Source organism: Jaculus jaculus, chromosome X (genome assembly GCF_020740685.1).
Source record: "Jaculus jaculus isolate mJacJac1 chromosome X, mJacJac1.mat.Y.cur, whole genome shotgun sequence".
NCBI classification, from domain to species: Eukaryota; Metazoa; Chordata; class Mammalia; order Rodentia; family Dipodidae; genus Jaculus; species Jaculus jaculus.
Genome location: NC_059125.1, coordinates 95384545 through 95403325, shown reverse-complemented (window position 1 = coordinate 95403325; position 18781 = coordinate 95384545). Strand labels below are relative to the sequence as shown.

General features: G+C 39.4%; 1 protein-coding gene across 1 annotated transcript in view; it reads left to right on the top strand.

Annotated features, from left to right (window-relative positions):
• LOC101605750 (nuclear RNA export factor 2-like) overlaps window positions 1-13878 on the top strand; it is a 45272-nt gene extending 31394 nt beyond the window's left edge. The window contains exons 2-21 of the mRNA XM_045139915.1: window positions 1733-1924; window positions 2135-2270; window positions 2796-2879; window positions 2993-3097; window positions 3216-3296; window positions 3421-3490; window positions 3676-3764; window positions 3881-3988; window positions 4136-4245; window positions 4388-4577; window positions 5597-5665; window positions 5749-5804; window positions 5947-6050; window positions 6152-6214; window positions 6328-6443; window positions 6539-6581; window positions 7141-7213; window positions 7723-7905; window positions 12812-12872; window positions 13759-13878. Of these exons, the coding sequence (XP_044995850.1) occupies window positions 1733-1924; window positions 2135-2270; window positions 2796-2879; window positions 2993-3097; window positions 3216-3296; window positions 3421-3490; window positions 3676-3764; window positions 3881-3988; window positions 4136-4245; window positions 4388-4577; window positions 5597-5665; window positions 5749-5804; window positions 5947-6050; window positions 6152-6214; window positions 6328-6443; window positions 6539-6581; window positions 7141-7213; window positions 7723-7905; window positions 12812-12872; window positions 13759-13878 (2053 nt within the window). The remainder of the gene's footprint in view (window positions 1-1732; window positions 1925-2134; window positions 2271-2795; window positions 2880-2992; window positions 3098-3215; window positions 3297-3420; window positions 3491-3675; window positions 3765-3880; window positions 3989-4135; window positions 4246-4387; window positions 4578-5596; window positions 5666-5748; window positions 5805-5946; window positions 6051-6151; window positions 6215-6327; window positions 6444-6538; window positions 6582-7140; window positions 7214-7722; window positions 7906-12811; window positions 12873-13758) is intronic.
• The last annotated feature ends 4903 nt before the right edge of the window (window positions 13879-18781 follow it).

Genomic DNA, 18781 nt, shown 5'->3' with positions numbered 1-18781 from the left:
CATATGATAATCTTTAATCATCTGTTGTATTTTTGTGTTATTTGTAATGTCCCCTTTACCATTTTGGCTTTTTTATGTTTGTATTTGCAATGTCAGAGAGAGAGGGAGAATGAGAAAGTGTATGTGTGTTTTATGCAGTGAATGAATTTTTATGTGCCCTTGCAACACCTAGTGTACTCTTCTTCAGTAGGAACCACTTGTCTAAGGCGGCAGGAAAAAATGTCTGGTCTCCATTGCTCTTTGTCCCATTTTAATTTTTTTTTTTTTAAGTTGGAGTCTCTTACTGATAACATAGCTTTCTGCTTTTCACAATCCCAGATTGTTTCCTGGTCTCTGCTCCATTTTGTGGGACTGGGATTATAGGTATATATGGCCACATTAAGCTGTTTTATGTAGGATCTAGAGATTAGAACTTGGGCAGTTTCAGTCCCTCATGCTTATGCAGGAAGTACCAATGAGCCATCTCTTCAGCCCATCTTTGGTTTTTATTTTAGTGTTCACTGTAATTGTCTTAGTCTAGCTAAATGTTTAATATATTTTATTCATAATTTTAAAGAATTCTTTCTTTCATTGTCCTTTTGTATTATTTATTAGTCTTCATTTCATGCTGCTCTGAGGTTCATTATTTCTTTCCATGTACTAATTTGGAACTTAATTTTCCTTGGATTTCTTGCTCTTGGTGGTTTTATTTCTTGAAATATAGTGATTTTTTGTTTATATAAGGTCTTTCTTTTTTACATGGGCATTGTTTGCTATAAACATCTTTATAGTACTGTCTTTTTGTACCCCAGAGATGTTTATGGGTTGTCAGTATTTCAGTACTAGGGGGCAATCTCACCCCAGTTTACAACAAATAGAATACCTAAAGGAATCAGTCATCACAAGCCTCTCCCTAAGATGGATCCATACTCAATGGTCTGAATCAGAAAGTAAAAGAGACTACATTGATTGCTTTGGGTAAATTTCCTTATGAAAGGATAAGAACCATGCCCTATGTCTCACTCATGGCCACCAAATCCACTAAACCATGACATACCTTGAGTTTATAGCCCACCAAGACCAGCAAAAGCTTCAGTTAGGGCCAAGAATCATACTTCTTGAGACTGACTGTTGCTGAGACTCATAGCTTGTAAAGCAACCTAACTCAGTGTTGCAGCCAGTCCCAAGTGATTCTAGCTATAATCAAACTTCAAATGATTAAGACTGTATGTTTTCCTCTAGTACTAGAAGTATTCCAGAGACTCATACCACACATAGGCCTGGTAATGGGAAGTGCTAGTATTTGCAACTACCACTAAATTCCAGGTCAATTTTTTTTTTTTTTTTTTTTTTTTTACTTAGAGCCCCAGGCCCCATGTTGCAGCAAGCAGTTGATGTTGGTCAAAACAGGAGTCTGTCTCATGAGGCACATGACTCTATTTGGGGATGAAGTTGCTGAAATATATGTGAGAACAGTGTTTACATATACCTCCTTTTTTATTAACCTGCTGACAGACACCTAGGGTGATTCCATAACTATGGTGAATAATGTTACACTAAACACAAATGTACAAATATATCTGGAATATTCACTCAGACGTCACACAAGTTGACACTCATTTGTTCCGTTACATTATTTCTTCTTGCTTATACTTACACACAAATACTAAGTTTTTCATTACTGTTTTCTTCTGGGAAATCATAAAATGGTATATAGTATTAAGACCTGACATTTATTTCAATTGTTTGGTAGAACGGAATCGGATGGATATTCTTTCTGTCTTCTTGCAGTCTACCACTTAAACCTGAATAATTCCTCCAGTGAATTTGACAGGCAGAGCCATCATTCTGAGTATACAAGCTCTGTGCCTCCTACTTCGAGATTACAAGTAGGTGATGGAAGCATGACAATGAGAGAGGTTCATGGCAATCCACAAGTAAACAAGTAAGTGACAAGACAGATGAATTTGCTGGCAGCATCCCCTGGAACTACGTAACTCTCACTCTTTGTGGTCATCATCTTCTCTTATTTCATAAATGAATAATTAAGGAAATCGAATACTGATTATACAGTCCTAATTGTAGCCATGGTGAAGGGTTCAAAGAATGCTTTTCTTGCCATTTACGAACATTCTCCGTTTTTTCTCTTCCCTAGCGCCTTTTATGCAATGGCACCCAATGAGAATGGAAAGGACAAAGTCTCTGTTGCTATGTGTAAAGATAAAAAATGTCAAAAGAAAAAAAAGAAATTTGTAGATGATGGAGCCAAGGGGAACTGGTTCAAGGTCACAGTGAGTGTCTTTCATTTTTAATTTAATTTTTACTGCTTCATCAAGGAGATTCTTTTTAATATTATTTGTTTGAGTGTGTGTATGCGTGTGGGTATGCCAAGGTTTCTTGCTTCTGCAAACAAATGCCAGACACATAGGCCCCTTTATGAGTATGGCTTTACCTGTGTACTGGGAAATTGAACCAGGACTGGTAGGCTTTGCAAGCAAGTGCCTTTAACTGCTGAGCCATCTTTCTAGCTCCACCCATATAGCTAGTGTCTTGACATGGTGTGCATTAGGTGGAATATCCTGGAAACTTAAGACAAGGAAGATCACATTGAACACCATAGACTGGTTACCTAAAGAAGAGCTTCTATATGGAGAGAAAGTAGGTTTACTAAATCTGTATTTTGCAAGATAAACACCACCATCAGTCCCTTTAGTAGTTCCTTAAATCTACCTAGAGTTCACACATTTAGTTGGGTCTTTTACTCTATCCTAATTTGATGTTGTCTCTATTTGTTATTTATTCTTCTTTACATTTAGATTCCATGTGGGAGAAAATATGACAAGTCATGTCTATTAAAATCAATCCAGAGCCTTTGCACTGTGCCCTTCACCCCAGTCGATGTAAGAAAAGATGGAGAAACCAACTTTGTGGGCACTAGGGCAAAAAGGAGAGGCCAGGCTCATCAGGGTCCATTGGCCTCTGACACATTGCTTCTGCTTTCTATTGCCTGTAGTTCCACTATGAGAAAAATCAGGCCCGGTTCTTTGTCCAGGATGCTATTACTGCCTCTGCATTGAAGGCTGTCAACTTGAGGATTTTGGATGAGGAAAGCCAAAGGGTGTGTGCTAGAAACATTCTTTGTACCTTGTCCTGGTATGGGTGGGAACAGGTGAAAGGATAAGTCACATCTTTGGTATTAGAAATCTTGGTACTTACTCTGCCTCTTCTTCACACAGGTATCTATCTTTGTCAGTCCTTCTATTGTACCCTACTCTGTGCAAAATAATTTTACTCCAGAACAGATGGAGACATTAAAGGTAGTGTAGACTCGAGGCATGTGTGCCCATTTCCCAGACCCACCATTTTTCCCTATACCCCATGAAGTTCCTATTACTATGATCCTCAGTCTCAGAGCCACTCTCTACATTTCTGTCTCTTCAGGTGGTGATGGGGAAGCGATACAGTACCTTCCAGAAATATCTGGACCTCCAAAAATTCCGCTTTGACCCAGGTATGGCTAACTACCATAATTCTAGGTCATTAGCATACAGGTGGATCTTTCTAATTAGGGGGACAGAGGAGAGGCAAAGAGAAAGAAATAAAGGAAATGGGAAAATGGTATATCAACCGTGGAGGGATCTATACCCAAACTGACCTATGTCAGCCTTCTGATTCATTTCCCTCCTCTTTCTGAAGACTTAATGTTCCATGATATTGACATGTTTCTGAATAGAAGAAGCTGTATGGCTGCCACAGTGAAGACTATCCTACAGAATTTCTCTGAGGTGAGGTCATAGACCTTGTGCTGATATTTAGGTAGAGTTCTGGAAGTGATGAGGTACAGGGAAGATTTTTCTACAAGACACTAGAAAATGGGCATGGTTGTCTTTTCTCCCAATAGTTGTCGTACTTGAACTTGGGCAACAACAAGCTGTACCACCTGGATGGCCTGTGTGACATGATAGAGAAGGTCCCTCAGCTCAAGAAACTAAACCTCTCCAAAAATAAAGTGAGAATAGTGGTCAGATGAGCTTTTGATTGAGGGTGGTTAGTAGTGCACACCACTTGTGAGTTAACATGGAAGGTTCGGTCCCTGAGCCCCAGATTTTTCTCTTTCTCGGATACATATACCAGTTACCTCCTCTCCCTCTCTCAGCTGATGTCGTTATCAGAGTTGGAGAAGGTAAAAGGGATGAAGCTGGAAGATCTGTGGCTAGAAGGAAACCCCTTGTGCAGCATCTTCTCAGATGAATCTGACTATGTAAGGTAACTAATGCCTGCTAATACCTGTCTCCCTTTCTTTGCCTCCTGGGAGCCTGAGATATCTTACATGGTCATCTGTAGCTGGAGGCAGACTTAGTCTTTGAAAGAGGACCATAGGACCTGCACTCTCTTTTTTTGTCCTCAGCTGTGCTCATAAGACTCCTTTTCTTCAGATCTGCACCCTCGTTTATTATCTTGCCTTGAGTATTTCCCACGACTGTATATTCAGCCTCTTCCATCATGTTCTTCCATATGTGAAACCTAGGGAGGTTCCATTTTCCATGTACAGCTCAGACTGGGATCATTCTGAAGACATTTGTTCAGCCCACGTCCAGGTATCAGCAGGTACATGTTTTCATTCCTGCGGCAGGCCCTAGGGTGTAAGGGCCAGGTGAAGGAAAGCACTGTAAAAGGTGAATTCTATTCTTCCTGCTGAGTTCCAGCACCACGGTGGCTATACCATTTTCTGATTTCCTTTATTTCTTTCTCTTTGCCTCTTCTCTTCCCCCTAATCTCTCCCTTTCTTACTTTCATATCCTTCCCATAAGCCTTACACTCTCCACCTCTCCAGCCCAACCTTTCTCACCTCTTTGCCCCCACAACATAGAGAAGCCCTGGGCTCCTTCACCATTCCCTGCTCCCTCCAGGGCTTTTCTTGGGATTTCCAAGGAAGGGAAGGGAGACATTGACTCAGTAAGGAAGCTCTGAAGTTTGGGCTCTCAAGAGTGATTTCTTATGGCCCTATAGAGGGGGGACAGGACAATGCGGGTAGAAACTACCCAGTGGGTTTTAGTTGGAGGAAAACAAGAAGGAGAAACGGGGAGAAAGGTTGTCCAAACATATTTCAATCACTTGTTTTGAATTTTGACTTTTGGACAGAGCTGTTCGGGAGTATTTCCCCACATTGTTATGTCTGGTGAGTGCCTACCTTTATCATTTTATTCTCTTCCTTGGGTTTATCACTTCCACACATGCCCCAAGCCCTTTGGGTTTCATATACAGTACCAAGTCATCATTCATTTAGGTGACACAAATTCCTACAAAAAGAAGCATGAATATTCTCCTAGGCAAAATGCCCATCAGCACATACATAGCACACATGCATGCCAACATACAGAGAGAGAGAGAGAGAGAGAGAGAGAGAGAGAGAGAGAGAGAGAGAGAAAGTTAGCATATAATAGTAGAGATTTCCAGGGCTCCATCATGCAAATGATCATTACATCATCTGTGGATTTTCTAGGACCATTTAACATCTCACCTGTGACCCATGTTCTCACTTGGAGTTTTTCATCTCCTTGGGCTTCCAGTGGTATCTCCCTAGTCTGTGTTGACAAGCTCTTCTTCCTTTCTTCAGGATGGCAAGGAATTGTTAGCACCAGTTGCGATGCACACTGAAGCTCCCCAACCAGTGCAACCCATCATGGTGAGGAAGAACAGTCAAGAGTGAATTGTGATGTTGTAGAGGTTGCTCTATGAAACAGTCCAAAATGACTTTTTGCATTCTAGGAAAAGTATGCAGTCTTTAATTCCATAAGGAATCTAGTCCTGCAATTCCTACAGGAGTAAGTGCCCCTGGTGCCATGAAGAAGGGGAGGGTTGGGCCTAGCTGGACCATCTTAAAATTAGTATGCTCAGGAGTTTTCAAGTCTTACTTGGGGCCCAGACCACAGAGAGAGTCTGTTACCTTTATCACTCCTGCCACAGATATTACATGATCTATGACAGTAGAGATCGACATGGTCTCCTCGGTGTTTACCATGATGAAGCCTGCTTCTCTCTGGTCATTCCCATCAATGCCAGCGAACCAGGCATGTGAGTATCAACAGCTCAAACATTGGTTTTGCCAGCAGACTCAGGCAAGCTCCTGGAAACACTCATACTGGCTAGATAACCATTTCTTGCTCATTTTCTCCTAGAAACTTGGACGAATACTTCAAGTTTAGCAGGGATATGAAGAAGCTCATGCACCCCCGTAAGTGTGTAATGGGAAACACTGGGCTGGTAAGAAGATAAAGAGGACAGTTGTAGAGGCCATGGGACAGGGTGTGGCAGCCCCTTAATCTTTGTTTCTCTGCTCCTCTATAGATATGCAAAGACAGCTGGTGAAGCACAGGAAACATGACATTGTGGAATGCCTTCGTATGTTGCCCAAAACTCAACATGCTTACAACAGCCTCTGGGTGGACATACGTTTGCAGACAGTGAGCATTTGTTTCCTCTGTGGGACATGCCCAGGAAATTGGAGATGAGTAGTAGGTTAAACAGGGTCCTGAGCACTTGCTTTTTTCCTTTTCAGGAAACCATGTTGTGCTTTACTGTCAATGGAATGTTCATGGAAGGTGAGTTTCTATAGAATCTTCTCTCTAGATCCCTACTCCAACTTTTTCTGTATGAGAAATCTCCAAGAACTCTTCTCAGCCTTTCTGATTCTGTGCTTTTCTTTCCTGTTCACCCCTCTATGTTTCCCTTCTCATAAATCATCCTGGTCTGGCCTTGGTCTAAGATCTGTCCCACAGTTTACAGATTAGGAACACAGGCCACCGAGTTTGGTGGCTCTCATTCCAGTTGCTTACTCTGTCTTTGGACCAGTTACTTAACATTTCCACTTCCCCACTTGCAAAATGGGAATAATTAAACCCATCTGTGCAGCAGATGTAACACATAGATCAAGTGAACCTTGGAAATGATTTTCACAAGGTCCAACATGTGATATGGGACCTAATGCTTGGAGTGGATTATTTCTATTGTTGCCCTCCCCAATCTTAGCACACCTTCCTGACTCTAGGGAAACAGTTATCTAGGTTTGCATCTTGTCACCATATCATCCTGACTAGGGAACATTGTGTGACTGTGTAAAGCTTGTGCATAAGGGACTGTTATTGTTTGTTGTCCTTGAAGTGGAAGGAAAGTTTCCAGGATGTGTTCGTGCCTTTACCAGGACCTTCATCACTACCCATAGCAAGAATTCAAGGTCAGTGTTGTGTTGTGGGTGGGAACTCTTATCCCAGTCTGGGGCCAGCAGTGCAACAACATGATGGTATAGTACTTGGAGTAGTCTCAATAATTGTGGAAGGCCAACAGGTGGACCCAAGGAACCATCTAGTATAGTGATTAACAATGTGCATTTTCAGGTCAGAATGCCAGGGTTTTTCTTAATGTAATACTTGCATGTTCTGTGACCTCAGTCAAGAAATATGAATGGTCTGTGACTTAGTGTCTTGCTCTGAAAATGAGGATATGACTGTTACACAGAGTGAATACATTAAGTAAAATTTACAAATCTAGTCAAACTGGTACATAGTTTTTCCAAAGGCAGACTTTGTCAGGAAGATAAAGAGTATCAGACAAGGAAAATAGGAGTCAAGTATAGTTGGAAAGTGAAATCAATCTGGTTAATGATTGGAAATTGGTGTAGGATTGGGAATTGGGAACACAGGGTTGTCTGTTATTCAGTTGTCTGAGGGCCTTTATTTTTTCCAGTGTATGCATCATGAATGACGAGCTGATTGTGAGGAATGCCAACCTTAAAGAGATCCAGAGTGCTTTCCCCACTCCATTACCTATAGTCATCATTCCTTCCGTGCCTACTCTGTCTGAAGAGCAGCAGAAAATGGTCGATATTTTCTCTATACAGACTGGGTTGGAACCTGTTAATTCTCAGAAGTGAGTACTGGTGTGCAGAGGAATAGGGTGAGCTGGGAGAGTTAATGAATGAACAATGGTAACTTTCAGACAACTTGAAAAAAAATGGGCTCATGGAAGTGAATCCATATTCATACAAGTATTTTTAAATCTTATAATATACAGGTGGCATATCTATATGTGAAACATTCTAAGGAATTGACTAAGAAACTAATAAGGAATCCATTAAGAAAGTATTAGAGGGGCTGGAGAGATGGCTTAGCAGTTAAGAGTTTGCCTGTGAAGCCTAAGAACCCCGGTTCGAGGCTCAATTCCCCAGGACCCACATTAGCCAGAAGCACAAGGGGGCACATGCATCTGGAATTTGTCTGCAGTGGCTGGAAGCCCTGGTGTGCCCATTTTCTCTCTCTCTCTCTCTGCCTCTTTCTCTGTCTGTCGCTCTCAAATAAATAAATCAAAAAAATTTAATAAAAAAGAAAGTATTAGAAGTGAAAAGCAAATTCAACATGCTTTCAAGATATAAGACCAATGTATAATAATTATTAGTATTTCTGTATTCAACACAAAAATAGATTTAAAAAAAGTTCCATTTATAACATCACAAAAAGAATAAATACTGAAAAGCAGTAGAGGAGGGAGTAGATAAATATGGCAGCTGAATAAAATCTTCTAGCAGTATCTCCCCAAATACACAAGTTGAACAATACTCTTGCATCACATGAACAGTACACAGCTAAGGAAATCAGGTGACACAGCATTGTGCCAGTTGTTAAAATAACAAAAAGATGTGTTGAAGAAGACAGGAAAGAGGCTTGTCCATGTCACACATGCTTCCTGCAACCCCAGGTACATAGTAGCATGGAACCACCTACTACTTGGGAGAGTGAGAGAGAATCAGTTCAATAAGAGTCCTGATACTAGAAAACTAGTACCATTTCTGCTGCAATAAAAGTATTTGGCAGAACTCCATACCTGGTAATACCAGGTACATATCTCTAGACTGTGATATGAGAACTGCATTAGTCTAGAAGGTCAAAAGGCTATCTCCACCACCCCTTCTCCAGTTTGAAGTGTCAAAGTGAAGAGCAAGAATATGCTTGTTGGAAAGGAAGGCACAAAAATGTCCTAAGAGCTTTGTGCAAGTCTAGCAACAGGCCCGACACCAAGCTCACCATAAAAACTGAAAGACCTGTAACTAGGCCAGAGTTCTCAGAGAGAACTTTTAAATTGGCACTGGTATCAGGTAGACACCTGTGTACCTGTGGACAAACTCAAGTTTTGACTACATTAGTTTCATTCATAGAGTAGAACTGGCATGTAATGAGACTTGACAAGCACCGGAGGCTGTAAATCTCAGGTGTGACCCAGCTTAACACTAGCCTTAGTGAACAAGAGACTGTCTCTAACATGCATCATCTAACATGAGGTAACACAGTTACTGCCAGGCCCAGTGCTTATAGACAGGGCCCCAGAGTAGCCCAGGACCCAGTCAGAGACCTATACCCCAGTAAAACAAAATCATGTTGTAGCCTCAATTCGTACAAACTAGAATGGGCTTCAGTGTGTCTTTAAGACTTCAGGCTGTGAGAGTAGGTTATGACACAGCTCAGTGTCAGCTCTGTTGACCCATGTACTTACTTCGCCAACACTATCCCAACCTCAAATGACAGTGTCAATTGTTAGACTCCATTCACTGTAGGCAGGTCAGAGTGGTAAGCACAGTACTTTACCCTAGAATTTAAATATTTTTTTAAAATTTTTATTTATTTATTTATTTGAGAACGACAGACACAGAGAGAAAGACAGATAGAGGGAGAGAGAGAGAATGGGCGCGCCAGGGCTTCCAGCCTCTGCAAACGAACTCCAGACGCGTGCGCCCCCTTGTGCATCTGGCTAACGTGGGACCTGGGGAACCGAGCCTCGAACCGGGATCCTTAGGCTTCACAGGCAAGCGCTTAACCGCTAAGCAATCTCTCCAGCCCATCCCTAGAATTTAATACTATGCTTATCAAACTAACACTGTGAAGATGCTGTTCTGTTCTTTTGATCCCATTTTTCAATTCCTGGAGTTATATCCTGTGCCATTGGAGTCCTTTTCAGGAAGTTTTGCTATGTGTTTTAAATTGTTTTCCTCTGGCAATTTCAAAGTTCTATAGTCTTATATTAAAGTCTTAAGAGTTTTAATTGATTTCTGTGCATAATGAGAGATAGAGATCCGATTTCTTTCTTTGGCACATGGATTTCCAGTTTTTCTGATTACATTTATTTAAAAGGATATCCTTTCCCAAGTGTACATTGTTTTCCAAAAATTGATATGCTATAGCTGTGTGCATTTACTTCTATTGCCTCTATTATATTCCATTGGTGTGCATGTCTGTTTTGTGCCAGTTACAAGCCTAGATAGCCATCAGCAATTGAATGGATAAAGAAATTATGGTATAAATACACAGTGGAATTTCATGTTGCCATAAATAAAAATGAAATCATGAAATTTGTAGGAAAATACACGAAACTTGAATTGTGTCAAGCAAAATAAGCCAGGTTCAGAGTCAGTTTTCTCTCATGTGTAGATAGAACCTTTAATTTGTATGTGCCTGTACATATAAGCTCATAGAAGTCGTGAAACAAGAAAAAGGATCATGAGAAAGAAAGGAGAGGTGTTAAGGGAGGAAGCAAGAAAAACATAGGGTGATGGAATGCATGTGACATAAAAGCAGAAGAGGGTCTTTGGTAAGAGACCAGTAAGCAAAGGGTAAGGGAAGACAAGAAATCAGTGTGTGGGCGGGGGGGTGGTGGAGTAAATAAGAACTGTGCTGAAAATGCCACTATTTTGTATGCTATTCTAAAATTAATGTGAAAAAAAGCACTTAATTAAATTCAATATCCCTGCATGATTTAAAAAATAATACTGAACAACTGAGGTACAGAATGTATATACCTTAATATATCATAAGCCATTTACATTATTTTTACCAACAGTTAATGTTATATTGAGTAAGGAAAAGCTAAAAATTTTCCAGCATCTCTACTATTGGGTATATAATTAAAGGGAATTAAATAAGCATTTCAAAGTGATACTTGCTCTTCCGTGTACAATGCAATATTATTCACAATAGGCAAGAAATAGAAGCAACTTAAGTACATGGATTACGAAAATATGGTTTATGTGGAGCCTGTTCAGCTGTAAAAGTAATAAAATCCTGTCATTTGAGACTACAAAGATAAAACTAAATACTATGCTATGAGAAATTAGGTACAAGCAAGTTGACAGTATAATGGTCACCAGAAATCATGAGTAGTAGAGATTGGAAAAATGAGGAAGGATGCTAACTTACTGTAGATAAGCTATTTACAATACATTTCAAAAAGCTGGAAAAAGGGATATTTAAAGTTTTCACCACAAATAAATGATGAATTTTTCAGGAGATAGAAAGTTTAATTCCATCTAAACATTACAAAATATGTACATGCATCAAATGTGATATCTTCATTAATATCTATAACTTAATATCTTTAATTTGTATGTTAAATTTAAAAATATATGAATGTAATCATCAAGGTTAAAGGTTTGTTTGCACAAAATAATAAAATTTAGAAAGTAAACTCTACAGAAAGGGAGAAAGTAACTGCAAATAGCTTACCTGACATTGTATACTATCCAAGCCATATAGAGAAATGCACCACTTAAAAATAAGGTAACAAGCAGACCAGTTTGAAAATGGAGTAGTTATCTGGATAATTATTTTTCAGGAGAAGATTTAAAGTGAAAACAAGCACTTAAAAATATAGTCAGCATCATTAGTGCTTAAATAAATGAAAACTATGAGATACTACTTCACACAAATATGGCTTGAATCAATGTAATGGAAGATAGTAATATTGTGAAATTGCAAATCTCATGTATCACTAGGAAGATTGTTGAAATGACTGGTCATAATTTTTTTCAAAATTCCTCAAAATGTTGGACATGGTATTACTATATAACCTTATGAGCAATGAAACAACTTATACTTGAATGTTCATAGCAGCATTAGTCATAATGGACAAATAGTACACATTATTCAGATGTCTTTTATTTGATGACTGGAATACACAATACATTGGGACTTTTTCAGTCATAAAAAATGAATATGAACCTGATACATGCTATGATATGGATGATCCTTGAAAGCATTGTGCTAAGGAAAAAGAACTCAGTCACCAAAGGGCATGCATTGTATTATTTCACTTATTTAAAATGCCTAGGAAGGCAGAGGGTGGTGGCTCATACCTTTAATCCTAGCACTTGCAAGGCAGAGGTAGGAGGATCACTGTGAATTTGAGGCCAGCCTGGAACTACATAGTGAATTTCAGGTCAGCCTGGGCTAGAATGAGACCCTACCATGAAAAATTATATAAATAAAACGTCCAGGAACTGAAAGTGCAGGAGTGATTTGCCAAAGTCAGGATCTTGTGAGAGAGTAGGGAGTGATGGCTAACTGCTAAGGAGTTTTATTTTGAGGTGAATCGAATTGGTTTGAGTTAAGTATGATGACTGCATAATCTTGTGAATACACTAGAAAATGAATGAACTCTACACCTTCCAATAATTAATGTTTACATATGTGTCTTCTATCTCAGTGTCAAAAATTATTATAAAACTTAAGTTTTGAATTTCCATTTGTTGTTATATTGACCATCTTATTTTTCAAATGGGTATGGATAAAACTCCATTATTTTAAATATCTGTTTTTCTTCTTTGAGTTCTACTGAACACGAATGGTATTGCCTGACACTTGTTTCAGCCAGGTCTTTCTTCACCATTCCCAAGGCACTTGTCTGGCACATATGTCCCAGCAAATGATTACCATAGATTAAAAAATGTCACTTTGTGGTTGGAGCTTCTGTTCTGTGGTTAGTAATGGGACTGCTTGTTCTGCCAACCCAGGTGCCTTGCAGACAACAACTGGAACTACTTCAAAGCTGCTGAGGTTTTCACTGTGCTCCAGGTGAGGTCTGGGAATCGAGTGGGTGAAATACAAATATTTCTCTAACTTTGGAATGGTAGATGCTGAGTGGCCTGGAGATGAAACTCAGGATACCTGGTCTTCTTTCATCCCAACTCCTTCCCTCCAGGCTGAAGGCACAATTCCAGATAACTTTTTCCGCATGAACTAAACGGAGCCCTTGGATGAAGTTCTGTACTTTCACACACATCATTGTTTCTCTGTTAGTTTCTAAGATTTTTGCCCTTGACTATGGTTGGATGCCTAGCTGACCAAGAAGGCTATGTTAACTTGTAAGCCAGGTAACATAACAACCTGTATTTTCCCCTGGAGTTTCCCAGTTTGTTTTCATAATAAAAAGTGACATTGCATATTGTGTACTGGATTGCTCTTCTTATGCCACAGCACAAACCAGGGGTGCCAGGACTGAAAGGCCCTGAACACCGCTACTCCCACTGCATTCATTCCTGGCTGTCCTTAACCAGATCCACCAGACTTGCTTTGGTGGGTAGTTTGGGAATATTCATTATAAAGGACACAAGCTGCTTCCAGTGGCTTGCATTTGGAGACCTTGAGACTGTCAGATGTTCTGCCTGGAGGCCTACTAAAACAATCATCACATTAACACCAAAACTTTCTTGCCACCTCAAAATAAAACTTAGCAGTTAGAGATAACTGTGCTTTCACCCCTCCCAGGTACACAAGAGATGCCTCCTGGTTAGGAAGGGCTTAGCAGAAGGAAGGCAAGTGAGGGGATCACACATTTTACTTCTTGTTCCTAGTCATTTCAACATTTTCATAGTCTTCATGATCTGTTTTGTGACTTTCACATAGATGGATAGCGAGTGAGCCTTGCCCAGCTCTATTATGCTTTCATCTGTCTTCCCAGGAACCTTTCAACCCTTCTTTGAGGTTCTGTGCAAGAAATATCACACTAATTAGCACCTGCAAGGGGCAGGAGAGTCAGCCTGCCTTTCCAGAAGGCACATCCTTCCCAGAGCTGAAATAAGATTCTCTATGTCCATGTTCTTGAGGGAGGGCCTTCGACCACCAGTTTTTGCTTCCAGATAGTAGCATCAGAAGAACAGAATTTGACTTTTTGTTTAATTGTGGGAATATTTTCATAGACAGGCAAATAGTAGTTTCAAATTTCAAGCAAGTGGGGAACAGCACCAATGCACAATTTTCCCCCATTACATAGTTGGCTTCTATTTCTCTAATGGATATAATGTATACAACAAGCACACAGAATATTTGAAATTACTATTATAGCAGTTTTCAGGTTATTGAAATATAAGTGATGAGAGATACAGTACCATTTGAAAAATTATGCCTGCACTTTGCTCTATTTGGTGTATTTTCCTACCACTTAACACTTTTCAGTTTTTTACATGTGTGTGCATTAGTCATGGTGGAGTATAAATTTCTGGGGAAAAAAGAGGTACTGAGAGGACAGTTCCTATTACATAAAGAATAATCCAATTTTATTCTTCCATGTAAGAACTCAATGATCAAAGGCCACCCACTTAGACTCAGATGTATTGTATAGGGAACAGAGCCATCACTGCACACTTCTTAGCTTCATCGTGAGGAACAGAGATGGTCCCATATGGGATTAAGCAATCATAGCATTGGGCTTATCTCAAGCCTTCTGAGCTTACTGGGATTCCTTGTGGACAGGGACCATGAAATCTATGGTATGACCTCTCCAGTTCATGTCTCTACATCAAGCTTAACCTCTCTCTCTAACCAGCTCTCAAATACCACCACACTCCTTTCATCATTCATTCTATCAATTCCCATAGTTCCATTTGGGCCGATGCTCCTTAGAGAAAATGATAATTCTGACTTAAGTGACCCTCCCTTTGTGTGTGTGTATGCACATGTACACAGAGTTCTTTGCAAAATTTCCCTTAGGACAAGTTCTCAGAAATATAAATGAGAGGACATCCATGCTTTCCACTATTTTTATGAAGATCCATGAGAAGGGACAGCAAATATTTCCATACATTGTTCTTGAACATATAAATCAGCATATCTTTCCTGTGTCATATGATTTTTTTCTTCCGAGGTAGAGACTTGCTCTAGATCAAGCTGACCTGGGATTCACTATGTAGTGTCAGGGCGGCCTCCAATTAATGGCGATCCTCCTACCTCTGGCTCCTGAGTGGTGGGATTAAAGGTGTGCACCACCACTTCCAGACATACAAAACAATTTTATCCTTGTACACACATTTATGTGTGTGTGTACATTTTATATAAATATAATTGCAATACTGATATGCCTTCATACATATTTCATTTTCATTATTCAAGTTATTAAAGTTGTATAGAGTCACTTCTTACATTGCAATTTTTGTAGGATGTTCAGTCATGATTTTTCTCTTATTTCTGACATTGTTAATTATGTGATAATTGTGTAAAGTGTAGGGTAAGAAAACCAATCATGTCAGAAAACAGCCATAGTGAAGAGGGTTCAGCCATAGTTGTTCTGTTCATTTCTCTGGGCCTGCTTCCTGGAAGGAGGCTGGAACTATGGAACTCAAATGGGATTAACTCTAAGAACAGACTCACACTCCATATGTCACTTCCTTTCCAGTAACAAAGGCATCAAATTAATTCTTACCTCAAATAAGTGGCACATTTTACAAGGGTTTCAGATGAAGTTGGGAGGTGGACTCCTCCCTGTGCCCCATCAAAGCCCAGAAGTCTGTGGAGGAGCCCAGAAGCAGCTGTGAGGTCTCCAAGAAACTAGCTTTGATGATGCCCTCTTCTAGCCCTCATCTCCAGCTAACTTGTGTATATTTCCTCAGTGTATTTCCAGTTCCTATATACTGATAATCTCCCCTCCCAATGTTTCCTCCCAAAATTTATTTCTGAACTTATAACCGTATTCCTGAAACTTTCTGCCATTCTCATTTCAGTGCTACCCAACTGCTACTTATTATTAAAAATATGTATTCCCTCCATCTAAATGTGCTGCATAAAAGCCTTTAGTAAATAATTCTTTGAATTACCACAAAATTTACCTCCATTGACTGCCCCTTGTGATAACACCATCCTATAACCCCTGTGCCAGAGAAAGTCAATGACTGTATATGAATACCTTCTCTGTCACTACATCCAAGTGCAGAAATTTCAAACCTAGACCTTACAGTTTTGACACTGTCCCCCACTCCCAAGAAAAAACAAAGGTGGAGAGAAGTTATATGTCAGTTTTCAGTCCTTTTATATACATGACAAAAGGTGATCATGTAAGATTAGGACACAGTTTTAAATGTCTCCTAAGTCATGTGATTTTAACCTTGTACCAACTCCCTGGAACCATTTGTATCATCACAAATAAAGCAAATAATCTTATAACAATCATATATGGATGGCCTTAGGCCCTGGAATGTCCAATCAGTTACCTCAAATCCCCCTGTTTCCCTGCAAGGGCCCAACACTTCTGGACTCCCACCTTCCCGCACTCCCATCCATACCCATCAATCCTATGCCTATTATCAGGTCCAGTTCTACATTGAGGTGACTGATGACTCCAGTGAGGCTTTCCTCCTTTTCCATAATTAAGTGGGTGTACAGAAGTAACCATAACCTTCAAAAGGACCTGGAACTAGTCCAATGATTACTGTGTCATTCTTTACCCCTGGGCCATTGGCAGTGCAAAGAGAAGCATATGCTCAGTGAACACCTGTGTAAAGATACAGGTCAGGACAGGATAAAGGACTCACCCTGTGGTGGCTCCAGCACTAGGTCCCAGGCAAAGCAATCTCTCACTACAGTGGCTCACCCTGCACGCATATGATCATCTCTTTTTGGAGCTCCAAGGAATCCAGGTCCTATAAACATGGTGTGAACACAGAAGGCCATGACAGAGCACAGCAAAGACACAATTATTCAACAGAAAGGGGGAAATTCTCATTATCCCAATTTAGTTATACAGTATGCATGGATATGGCACTGGATGTCCTATATAATAGGGATGGATGCATGCCATTCTTTTTTAAAATATTTTATTTATTTATTTATTAGAGAGACAGAAAGAAAGAGAGAGAGAATGGGTACACCAGGGCCTCCAGCCACTGCAAACAAACTCCAGATGCATGTGGCCCCTTGTTCATCTGGCTAACATGGGTCCTGGGGAATAGAACCCAGGTCCTTTGGCTTTGCAGGCAAATGCCTTAACCACTAAGCCATCCCTCCAGCCCACATGCCATTATTTTTTACATCCCTAAGTATTCACTAAAATACAGTGATGCTTTTGAAATTAAGAAATAACATCACTACTAAACATGGGGCAGCTGAGATGGGATGGAAGCAAACACTAGCATTGAAAATAATGGATAAAATAAGATCAGAGAGAGAAAATGTCCAGGTGTTCCTGGCAGCCTCACTTGAATCAGAGAACAAGTGATGCTATAGTAGTAAGAATGCATATTTTCTAGGATTTGGGGGAGCTATCTGTGGCAGGATCTTAAAATCTGACTTTGTAGCAGGATCCAGGCATGGTGGTTAATATTACATGTTAAATTGGATAGGCTACATTACCCAGACAGCCAAACATTGCAAATGTTTCTATGAAAGTATTTTTAGATGAGATTAGAATTTAAATCAACAGGCCTTACACATATTATTCTCTATAGTCTAGGTGAGCTTTACTGAATTATGTGACTTCTATGGGGAAAGAAAAGACAAAGCTCCACTAGGGGCTGATCTACAAGGTGTATTCAGAGCAATTTTGAGCTCTAGCTGTTTTGTGGTTGCTGCTGCTGGCAGTTCTTTCTCTTTTCTGTGGATGCTGAAGTGGGGCATCTACCTCCTCCATTGATAGTGCTTCCCCTGGATTCTGTGAGCCTGAAATAAACTCTTTCCTCCCATAAGCTGCTTATTGTCAGATGTATGTCCCATCAATGAAAAGATAACTGCAACACCAAGTAATGCTGAAACTGCTAATTAAAGATGACACGAACAAAGAAACCTGAGAATAACCAACATATTGACACATAGACATATTAGTAATATTTATTTCAGTATTGTTCTTGAGAGAAAATCTATAGTTATAATGCCTAACAATAATTGTGAAAAGTATACCATGGTTAGTCCTTACAATGAAATGATTGATGTCAGAGAAAATGAATACCCTAGGCCTATGAAAATCAGTCTATATAGACATCTGAAAATATAATGTTAATTAAATTATTAAATGGAGGGTCAAACAACTACTGTATGGGAGAATATATATATTCTCCCATAAATATACATATATGTATATACATATATATGACATGTACGTACAATACTTTAAAGATGCTTTTATTCTCAGTACAAATATAAAACAAGTGTATAAGCACAGCATTTAGATTATGAGTTACATCTGTAGGGTAAAAGAAAGAAAATGTAGAAGGAGCTAAGCTCAGTGGTAGAACATTTGACTGCAGAAAGATAATGTGCAACTTAGGGGATAGGATCAAAGAATTTGCCAGATTTATTTCTTTATCTGAGTATTGCACACATATGTAAGTCTCCATTTTCTAGCTTTCCATAATATTTGTATATTTAGTATGCATGATAATTAACAAGGATTTTTACCAACTGACATTTTTATCATAAATCTAACATACCTATCTTATCAAATAAAATTAAATTAGTTACAGTGATAAAATATCAGTAGCCATCAATCCCACAATCACTGGAGACATTCATATTTTAATGCTTCATTTCCTTGGTTTGTGCTTGCTAGAATATATGCTAATATATTGTATCAACTTGCTATGAAACTGTAATATGTGTGTAAATTTATGCAATTTTGGCTTCTGATGTTTTCATTAATATTAAATCATTTGGCATGGAAAAAGCATTGAATTTTAGTTTTATTGACCCCTTCACAGGTACATTTGTCTCCTTTCTTTTTT